General features: G+C 32.4%; 1 protein-coding gene across 14 annotated transcripts in view; it reads right to left on the bottom strand.

Annotated features, from left to right (window-relative positions):
- LOC111063372 (ras-GEF domain-containing family member 1B) overlaps positions 1 to 12,107 on the bottom strand; it is a 224,660-nt gene that overhangs the window by 45,478 nt on the left and 167,075 nt on the right. For all 14 annotated transcript variants that reach the window (XM_039419944.1, XM_039419946.1, XM_039419945.1 and 11 more), the window contains one exon: positions 10,168 to 10,230. In XM_039419944.1, the coding sequence (XP_039275878.1) occupies positions 10,168 to 10,230 (63 nt within the window). The remainder of the gene's footprint in view (positions 1 to 10,167; positions 10,231 to 12,107) is intronic.

Raw genomic sequence — 12,107 nt, 5'->3', positions numbered from 1 at the left:
AGAGGAGGGTATTCAGTAAAATATACCTACTAAATATGTATAAAAATCCAATTCAAGACCATCCTCACACACTCAAATTATGTTCATGAATTGAAGAGATTCCAATTCAATGAATTTATAGTTAGATGAATAGAGAATATGAACTGTTTTTCTGCACAAAAAAACAAACAAAGAAGATGTAAATCATAAACTGAATATTCCAAAAAATGCACAGATGTTCCATGTTCTACTATTGTTTTCATAATTTCCACATGCAACTGATGTTGGATATATAATATCGGGGCACCGAGCTTCCCTCGTTAATGATAAACAGAACACAATTCTTTAAAATGATCAGGGAAGGACTAACAGGCAGAGCCCAAAACTGTTTCTTCCCCGAATTTTGATTTATACACTATAAATAGTCCAAAAAGTATTTTATGTTCCATACACTTGAATTCAGGTCCAATTTTCAGTCCAAACATTTGAAAAGAAAAAAGTTCTAATTTAGATAGTTTACAAACCAAATTAGACAACAAAATGACACTCACTAATCACTTAAAACTGTGAAATGATTATTAACTTTTTAAATTATTATATATTCTAATTTAGAATGATATACCAAGTCATGTCAACAAATCAGATTATTTTGATAAAGTCGAAGATTTCTAGATGATATTTCTCGTGAGATAAGATGATGGGAAAGCTAAGAGCCCCCCAGCAGCTGAGTGCATGTGCTAAAAAAGTTTTAGGGTTGAAGGATTAAAAGAGTATTCCACTTTTTTGATGAATTTGGAAACATCGCGAAAATATGTTTTTTTATTTTAAATATGATAATTATTTTTGATTAATTATGGATAATTTTACCTTTCAAACCCTTGATTTCTTCATCTTTTAATAGTGTTTATATTTTACGGCTGGCTATACGTCAGCTTATGAATTTAGGGGATGAGATATTTTGATTTTCCACAGACGCACTCGCTCACTCACTTCCATTATCCACAGACGACGAGTCTCAGCTGTTTTTCCAAGGATGAATTATCCTTTTAATGTCGTTCAGCGAGTTTTCCTAGGGATGAAGCCTGGGGCAATCGAATTCTTATATCATAAACCTACTATATTGCAAATTTCATCGAAACCTTTAGAATCGTTTTCGAGATCCGTTAGACATAAATAACCATATAAATAACCAGACAACCAGATATTAAAATAACCATATAAAATATTGTGAAGGTCTTCTTGGGGAATTACTATCGCCTCCAAGGTTAGGTCGACACACGTATAACGAATCTTGTACTGAGTCACCAGTATTGAGGTTAGGAATTTGAAAATGTGTGTGTAGACGCTAAGTGAACACCAGACTGACTGAGTCACTACAAGATTCGATACAATTGTCTGAATCGCGGGAGGCATAAACACTCGCTCACCCTTGATTCTTCTCATGACTGATTGTATAATGATAAAAATTTCAGAGGTAGTGTAGCGGTCGCTAAACACTGAATACAGATATCTGAAAACTATTACCTGTGATGAAACAGCATATAAAATCATACAGGTCGAGCAAAAATCCCGATGTAGATAATCCACGGGACTGCGTCTCTAATAAGTTCCGAAGGATTAAGATAGGGTTCTAAGGACCAGAGATCGTTCGGAATATACTTCGAGAACAGAGTCTTGTTGGGCTTTATGCTCTATTGTAGGAAATTATATCATCTCCAGCTGCATCTGCCATACAGTCGAAAAATTCGCTCCCAAGCCGAAGTTAGTCACAGATAAAAGCTGATATATAAGCAGGTAAGGACAGAGAATAGGTAATCTCGATCTGACCCCACACACTACATCCACTTAGATCTGTTCCAATATCCAGGTTGAATCAATTATTTCAATGATCGTACTTGATCGGTTCTTGATGATATAGAACGTGTCAGACACAATAATTGACAGGCTTAAGAAATAATCGAACTCAGAAGACGAATTGACAAAGTGGAAATATAATATAATAAAATATATAATTTGACAGATAATCAGATAAAATCTAAGCTCTTAATGGTTATAAGCGCTTGTCGGCGTGGTCATTACTTTAATGGAGAAAATTTTATATTTTTCTGCACTATATTTTCTTTCGAAGCGAAAATTGGGGCCCCAAAATATACAACTCACGTGAATCCTCTTGGCGGTCGTGGTTCCTTTAGATCAAATTTTGTATGATCGGTGGCTGGTCCAGGCTTCGGTCTTAGCACATGTGGAATTTTAATTAAATATTTCCTTCACCAATTAAATTAGGGAATAAGTAAATTTGAATTTCTGGAACAATCGATTGAATTTTACAAAATAATAGATAAATTAGCCTAAGATATTGGCTCAGATAGAAAATACAAAAATTGAACAAAATTTCACTAATAGGTCTTTGGTAACTTTTTAACAAGGTCTTAACGGTGAGGATTTTAAAAGGGAAGTGTCTTGCCTTCTTCTAAACCTTTGGCTAGAACCTTTTTCTTGGAATCTCTGTGTAATTGATTTGCATGAAAATTCGCCATTGGTAGAATGATCATGAACTCTTAACTGAAATAAATATGATGAAAAATGGTAAGTCACCAGGACCTGATAATGTAAATTCAAGCCTAATTAAAAAGATATCCAAATCTATAGTACCAGTCTTATGCGATATTTTCAATACCAGTTTTCAAGAAGGTAAATTTCCCTCAGAACTCAAAGTGGCTAAAGTTATACCTATTTTCAAAAATGGAATAAAGACTGAGATATCGAATTACAGGCCCATTTCGCTGCTTTCAGTTTTTTCCAAGCTCTTGGAGAAACTCTTCAAAAAGAGAATAATGAGATTTTTCAATAAAATAAATTTTATTCATAAGGTACAGTTCGGATTTCAAGAAAAACTTAGTACAGAACAAGCCTTAAATAAATTCATGTCAGACATCTATTATGGAATGAATCAGCCTCATAGATCAAGGACCTCAGGTTTATTTCTTGATATTAAAAAAGCTTTCGATACAGTGCAACATAGTATTCTGTTAGAAAAATTATATATGTCGGGTATTCGTGGAGTGTCCAACATGTGGATGAAGTCTTACCTGTCATGCCGGAAGCAGTATGTGTCAATTGGTAGTTGTACTAGTGGCTTGGCAACAATTGAGTATGGTGTGCCTCAGGGGTCGGTTTTGGGTCCAATTCTATTCTTAGCATATATCAATGATTTGTTCTCCAACACATTCAATGGATCCTTAACATCGTTTGCTGACGACACGGCATTGGCATATTCTGCCAAAAGTGAAATTGAACTACAGGAAATGATCCAGCTTGACCTAATAGATCTACGTTGCTGGTTTGATTGTAATAAATTAGCACTCAATGCTACTAAACCTGTTATATTAATTTTTCATTATCAGCTCCATTTCATTTTACTGACCCAATCAAGTATCATAAGATTGGCTGTAATCATCCAAATTGTAGCTGTGATGTCATCAAGCAGTTGGATTTTGTCAAGTATTTGGGTCTAACTCTTGATTATGGGCTGACTTGGAATCTACATATACAGAAAATCAAGATGTACCTATTATATTTGCTAAGAAGATTCCATCAATTGAAGCAATTCTTTCCAGTGAGTATTTTACGTGTCATGTATTTTGCATTTTTCAATTGTCAACTGGAATATGGAATCTCTTGTTATGCGTCTACTTTCCTATCTCATTTTAAAAAAGCCGCTGCAGAAATCAGTGGTAAGAATTATTCATGGTGTGAATAGAAGGACTCATACCTTTCCAATTTTCCAACTGTTGGGAATCCTCCCTTTCAGATACATCTATGTGCTGAAGGTGTTATCCTTGTTTTACAGAATGAGTGGTAGTATAGGACTTTCAGCTAGACCCATTAATGAAGATGATCATCGGGTGACACGTCAATCAATGCAACTGATGTTGAAAGTCCCAAAGCCAAATTCCACTACATTTCAAAGATGTTTTCTATTTCTCGGACCCAAGTTTTTTAATCTTCTACCAATGAAATTAGAAGTGAGAGATATTACAGGAAATTCTACAATAAATTGAAAATTTGGCTATGGCTTCAGTCACCAATAGAGTTAGAAAACCTTTTTAGAGTGGTGGGCTGATGATTTCTAATTTGAATGAATGTATAAGCTTTTGCAATTTTCCCTTCCTTTTCTCTTTGAAAAAACCTTGTGATTTTCCTCTTTGTTGTACTTCCTACTTTTTAAATACAAAATTTCTTTTTTTCAAATTATTCTTATGATGTTTTAGGCTCCAATTAATTAAATCATACTAATTAAATTATACTAGCGATACGGTATATATAATACTAATATCTATATTCATTGAAAATTAAATATGTCTATGATTGAAAAACATACTTGTGTGTGATTGTGTGTGTGAATGTGTTTTTTTTTTCAACTCCTACTCACGTACGAAAGCTTCTTGCTTTTTTGTGAGTAGTAAAACATTATTGTTTGCAATAAATTTTATTCCATGAAGCTTCAAATTTGATCATCTCCATCATCCAGTTGAAGCTATATCATCCAACGTCATACATCATACGTCAGTATCATCCAACTGATAATCAGCATCACGGTGGTTTGGTTTTTTGTTAAATATAAATTTTTTTTGTTGTTCATTATATCCACTGATTATTATTTGCAGCTAGTTTTATAATTGTATGGATTTATCAAATTTGATTGTAATGAAAAATGAAAACAATAAATTTGAATTTGAATTTGAATTTGATTATGATGTAGGCATGACGTCAGTGGCAAGCAGTAAAATATAATTCCTTTGATTACAATAATAACTTAATTAATTTGTATAATTTTGTAAATTGCTTAATTCTCTAGATACAGTTCCCCTATACAGTGTACATGCACTAGCATATAAATGATAAGGCAAGTTTGCTGGCTGATAACAGATTAATATATGATGCTTTCAAACGATCATCCCTTTTGGTGCCATTTCTATGACATATGATTGGCTTAGGCTTGCCAAAGAGATTCATTCACCATGTGACTCAGTCGAAACAATGATTTATAATTTAATATTTCTATAAAATTCTTATTATATTCGAAACTGTTATAATTAATTTTGCTGCTCTTATTCATGCTATGACCTTGTTCGTTACTACAACATTCGACATTGTAATTTCGTGAGTAATAAATAATTTTAACAATAATACATATTTATTTATTATTTTATTGAAATTCTTTATCCTTTTTCAATAGTTCTTGATTTTAGAAATAATATTATAGCTTGCATTAAAATCTGGCATGACATTTATAATATATTGAGTCAGTCAGCTGTGCCTGAGCTGTTACAAATCATCTGATCAATTGTAAACAAAAGTGTAACCTCCAAAAGTTCAATGAGCAATTCATAAATGATTTGTACTTAATTGGCAAAATAATTATAATTTTATTAAATAATTCTTTGAAAAAATGCGTAGTACAGAACGGTACTCTTATCTTATACTCAGCTGTTGATAAGGAAGCCTTATCGCTCGGGTGCTAACTGTTTGTTTGGCAAACCTTCTATTTTATAAGGGTAATTATAATTTTTCTAGTTAATTCTCTCCTTTCATGAGATTTACTCAAAAAATTGATCACAATATGAAAATATAATTATACAGAAATTGCTTGCTTAATATAATAGGATATGATATTGTTTTTCAACATAAGATTTAGTGACTTTTTGTTAATAATGCTACTCTTAAGTATCAAGAAAAAAAATCAAAGTACCCTTTTTAAAAATCAGGTTAACAATACTTTCAAATTTCATGAAAATCTATAGCTGCGTTTCGCTGTAAATGCGGAACATAAATAGAAATGCAAAACCGTCGACTTGAATCTTAGACCTCACTTCGCTCGGTCAATAATTTATACATTATTGCCCCGTTTCACCAACCTTGGTCAAGGCATTTGAAAATGGTTAAAGTCTATCAGCTGGTCAAATCAGAAATAATTCGTTCCACCAACACCAGTTGAGTTTAACCACGGTCAAACCAATGGTTAGGTTTAATTGCCGCCGAACGGGCGATCAAATTATTTGAATACGGTCAAAAGACTGGTTCATCAGTTTCCTTGCTTGTTTGTAGGTTAACATATGTTTTTGACGCAATGAAAAATTTCAAAGTTTTTAGTGCGATTGAATTTAGTTGTAGTAAGTTATTTATTAGGTTTGTTCTCGGAATTTTTTAATTAGTAAATTATTATAGTATAGAAAATAAAGGAAGATTTTGAAAAAGATTTGCTTTACTCTTTTATTACACAGTAGGCCTATATTATTCAATCCTTAGATCAACCTTGCTGCTTCAATGTATCTCATTAGAATTGGAATGTTCTTTTGTTCATGAAAAAAATTGTCAAAAATGATGGTGATTTGTAAATTCTTTGTACAAAAGTATTCAATTCAAATTTGAAATATTATAAATTAATGTAGATGTGTGACTAAACAAAACGTCTGTGCCAGGGGCGTATATAAGAAGGGGGCCCAGGGGGCCTGCCCCGAAATAATGAATATAAATCAGTACAGTAATTACAGAAAAAAGTACAGTAATCTGAATTTTTGACGGCCTGACGGTAAAGTAAAAAGAGCATTCAGCGCAAATTACGCTTTGAATATGAGCAGCGAAACTGGTATTGAGTATCATGGGGTGTTACTATATTACAGAATTTAATTTGAATTTTCGTTTAATAATAATTATCAATTCATTAGCATTTGAAAAATTGCAATATCTCAGTAATTTCTATCCATAGAAATCAGATGTAGCCTATAGCAAGCCAGCAACGAACATGTTGGCCAACTTCAGAAAAGTACAGCTTCAAGAGTTGACCATGTTCAAATTTGACCGACGGAGTTTTGATCAATCCCGAGGTTGGTGGAACAGTTGTATGTTTAAACGAGTGATCAAATTTTGACCATGGTCTAATTGACCATGGCTAGGCTATATTTGATCGAGGTTGGTGAAACCGGGCATATGGTTTGAGTTATTTGAATAGTATGATTAATGACACCCAGGCTCCAAAGAAAATCCGCTGATATGATAAAAAACGATAAAGCTCTTGTAAGAATCCAATACAGACTTCATACACCACGTGAATTTAAGAAAATATCAAAGACATTACAAGTCTAGTTTTGATATGATCCCAATTACTGTTGGAATGTGAAATCAGATTGTGTCTAAGCTTGCCAAGAGAAATGAATCACTGAATTACGGGACTTTTACTTTTTATTCATAAATCGAATAAAACCAAATGTATTTTCACAAAAATAGCCTACGATACCTGCTGTGAATAGAGTACAATAAACAGCACGATTTTTCCACTAGCATAAATATTATCATGGATTATCACATGCTATTCGCAAAATCATGCTGTTTTGAGAGACAGTTAATAGACTGTTGCAATGGTAGAATTAAATCAAAATTTGAAAATGTTTATATTTGAATTAGATATAGATTGTGCTAACAATTTTCTCAACAAGGAATTCGCAATAGTTTGAAATGTAATTGGAAATCAGAGATTTACTAACAAACAACAATCTGAACAAAGCAAAGAGAATTTAGTTCTCAGGATTGTCAATCCATTTTGGATGATTACGATTTCGTATCAATCGAATGGATTCCTACTTTGGCTCTGTATTGCAGTCACGTAGAACCGACTAGAGCACGCGAAATCAAGCCAGAATGAAATAAAAGAATAAACTGCATTAATTACAATGCGATAAGTATGGTGGTGAAGTCACTGATCATCGAATTTCCTATTAAAATAAAATTTCCGATTTCATGGAATCACATAGACTATTGAAATCTCAATTTTCAGATCATTTTGACAGTAAACTAAAGAATGAAGTAGCATTTAGAACAAAATTTGAGCGATATCAATTCATTGAGATTATAATTTGTGTTGAGCAATGGAATTGAAATTGAATTTTATTATTTTTAGTTGACATGCAGTGTACAAGAAAAACAGTAATACAGATAGTATGAAGAAGGCTCCTTACATGAGCTAATGCCTGTGGATGAGAGGGGAGGGGAGTTGAATGGAATGGGTGTTTGAAATGAGGTTGTGCGTGAATCATGTCTTTATTATTATAGTGTAATATAGCTAAACATAAAATGAAGAGCATATTTATAATTTAATTCAAGAAGGAATGTTTCAACTTCGACCATTATTCACAAAGTAACGATAAGTGACATTGTAAATCGTAATCAGAGAGGTAAAGTAACATTAGTTACTATGTGGTCGCTAGGTAGGCTACTCAACGTGAGCATGACAATCGTATAAGATATTTCAAGAATCTTAAGAGATTTTTCATAAAACAAATTCTACAATGTTGTAATAGTATGTGTTATTACATTAATAACATTATGTGGAAAAGAGTTTTATGTTGAATTTAGTATTATGGAATATAACTGTAGAATATTATCTAGAGAAGGATGGGGTCACATCTTGAGATAATATCAATGATTTAATAATAAGTGAAAAAGCATCATCAAATACTGATATCAGAAAATAGAATAAGTATTTATTATGAACTGTGTATCATCAACATGGTCCTTTTCTATCAATATTAGATATTGTTTTTTTGTAACTTGAAATACTGTATATTGGGAGAATCGTATGAAAAATATATGGTGGAAACCCCCTTCTTCATTCGTATTCATCCCAAAAACATCGTATTCAACACTTATCCATTCGAGTGTTTTTCACCAGTAATGTGATATTTCTCAGTAGCTTCTTGTCAAAATATGATAAATTGATATGTTTTCACAAAATTATAGCGGATAAGAGGTGGAATTGGTGGAGTAGCATAGTATTATCTTTGTGAAGACGCCACAATATCGTTTTTTCAGGAGGACATGGCAGTAGGAACAATTTTTCAACTGACAGCCTTCCACTTGTTTATGACACATCTAGGAAAAGATGCGATTTTCAAGTGACTTGATCTAGACTTTGTGGAGACTTGAGAGTTTGAAAAGATGATCGTTGTCTATTGTCTGATCTTATCCCACTAGTAGCTGAGTTTCAACTGGAAAAATAGATTGACTTGAAAATGACAATGTAAGAGGCCTATTATGAGTAAATTAATTGAAATGAAGAGGAAAATGAGATCATGAAAAGGATGATTTGATGTATAGATGAAGAAAAAGGTGTTAGGGGAAAAGGAAGAAAGCCTATAAGAAGGGAAAAAGGTATTGTTTCCATCTTGTTTTAGTAGGAACAAAGGCGATTGAAATTATGAAATGTAATTTTGTATTCTAGTTATCTTCGATGGAACTATTGATCAGGATTGATTTGAATAGGATTCCTACCCTAATAGAACGTTTTTCAAGATTATTGATTTTTCAACGGTAACGTTCAATTGAAAAAAATACAAGAGAGATGTGGAGAAGCACTGGAAAGATGGATTTTCACGTATATCGTAAATTCATGCCGAATAATAAAAAGGCTAACTATCATAATGCCTCAAAGGTAAGTAATAGGGCTACCTTAGTCTTGCCTATTAGATATTACTACAGTAACTATAAACTATATAAGTTAACTATTATAACTATTAGTTATATAGTTACTGTAGACATAACTATTGGGTATACCTACTATGTAACTAAGATTGTCATAAGACGAATATGGATGGAATAAATTGTTTTTGTAATCGGCTTTGTTAAAGATCAAGCTATTATAATTCGGCAATATTCTGAGTCAAATATCTAAACTAATTTTACTCACAAACTGAATTACCCGTACATGAAAACGGTTCTTTTGAAAAATACATCTATAGCCTATATTTAGAAAATAATTATATCGGAATAAGAGAAATTGTACGTGACTATCAAGACAAAATGTTTTTATGATTGCAAGTTTTATTGGTAGAAATACATTTGTGCCGATACTACCATGACGAATTATGTATCTATGTTTCAGAGTTGTTAATAAATGTTTGAGAAACATTGGGGAAAATTAATACAACATTCTATAATATTACAGTTTTTAAAGTACCTACTTGCTATTTTGTGAATATGTGATTGGTTGCTTTTTCCAATCTCACACTTTCTTTTGCAGCTTCAAGTTCAAATTAAATTGATTCCAAGAAAAATAGGGAGAATTATAATGAATGATTAGAAACTCAAACTATTAAACTGATAATATATATTCATAGTCCATGAAACACTCACCCTCCGACAGTTTCCACCTTCTTTGGGCGTCAGGTCTGAAGCAACGGTCCCGAAAATCGTAGGCTGGAAAAGACAAACTCAAATTAGAATAATCAAAAAGAGATTTCTCTCAGATGAATCAAAATAGTAGTTCATAATTTGGGAACAAATTCAAGCCCTTGATATGTCTTGAGCAAGTTATTTTCTTATTCTATGATAGAAAGTTCAACAAACCAATTGGAAAAATTATCTATCTACTTGCTAACTCCAAATATCAAGATGATCGACCTTCTTCCTTATTGTGACTAAGCAGCTTCACAGTGAAGAAAACTATTGATAACTGAAATAAAGCAACAAATAATACAAGCGTTCGCGTCCAATAACCGTGAAGCTTCTCATGTATTTTGATAATGAAATCGGATCCTTCAGTAATAATGAGCTGACTATCTGAGGTCTGAAATCATCATTTAGACCAGCAGCCTTATTCGAGTCTTAGTTTACCAAGTCTTCTTTTTGAAAATAGTTTTCTCTTTACTTCCAATTTGTTATGAGTGCGCGGAATAGATCTGGATGAGTTCTATTAATGAAAATGAGTTGAATCGGAAAACATTCACATAATCCAGTCACTATATACAATATACATTGGTCTATATTGTCCTCACATATGATGGTGATGATGGTTGAAGCTAAAAATGAGGTGTTTTTCACAATACAAGGAGCATTGTTGTCAGGTGCACCTGGAAATCTATAGGAGATAAAGCGCTCTACCTAGTCTCAAATTGTAGAGCACATGAATACGCCCAGAGGGATTTTGAATTTTGCATCTAGATTGTAACAATCGATATATATTGTCGATCAAATAAACTTACTAATCATCAAAATTGATTTTTGTTTCTTAAAATTTCACTAATTTTTGAAAAATCATAACTCAGTATTCATTGGATCTAGAGAGTTCCGAAATATCTCATTTCATTCAGAATTTTATAATCTTGAAAAAAGGCAAGAGCAAATGTTTCTGTCCGATTACTGGATTTGGCGGAAATAGCTGAAAACTGGAAAATACGAGGTTTTTGGGCCACTCTATATAGAGCACAAGGAAATTTTGCATGAAGAATTTGGTTCTGGACTTCTCTCATGTATCCAAATAATATATTAAAAAATCAGAACTACAATATAAATTGGAACCCCCCCTTCTTTGTTATGTCTATATTGACTGGACTAATAACAGTAATATAGCTCCAGCAGGTTAATTCGCCTTCTTTGATAAAAAAAACTTTTATGTGGAGCCTAATCAACTAAGATTTGAAGTAGAATGTTCCAGTCACACTTTTCGTGACGATCGTGAGTTGATAAGCTCTTACTTCAAAGTTTTACTACGCTTTACATTCAACCAGTAGGAAAAAATTGATATTCAACACCACAATTTAATTACTAAGTTGCGACAGTCAACTAGTAAATTTACAAGTTGTAAACAGTCAGGAACAGAGTAAGTCCTTTGCACCATCTATGGAATGTAATTCTAAGACAAAGATACACCTGTAGCAGTATATTAGTGGCTTAGAATACAAATGTATTAGGGTATATGAATATATAGAAAAAAAAATAAATGTATTAGGTATACAAATATGGGTATTCCAATACATATTCAAGAAATTAATAGAGAACATATTGGCTAACAGATAGTGTTTCTATTCCAAATAAATAATGGACATACATCTGCAATGTATTAGAAGCTAAGAGAACTTATAATGAACAGTCACTTGCAATATATAAGTAGCTAGAAGAAAAAAAGTTATTATTAGAGAAACAACTTAAGATAGGCACGATATATCAGATAATAATGCTTATATTTTCTTGAATAATGAAAACTACTTTAGTTCGGTCCGAAAAAACACAGGTATAAATTGGAAATATTGTTGGCAACAATGAAACTCACAAGACACCATATGAAGAAAGTCAAC

Source organism: Nilaparvata lugens, chromosome 2 (assembly GCF_014356525.2).
Source record: "Nilaparvata lugens isolate BPH chromosome 2, ASM1435652v1, whole genome shotgun sequence".
NCBI lineage: Eukaryota > Metazoa > Arthropoda > Insecta > Hemiptera > Delphacidae > Nilaparvata > Nilaparvata lugens.
The sequence above is the reverse complement of the archived record's forward strand: the minus strand, read 5'-3'. Positions and strand labels throughout refer to the sequence as shown.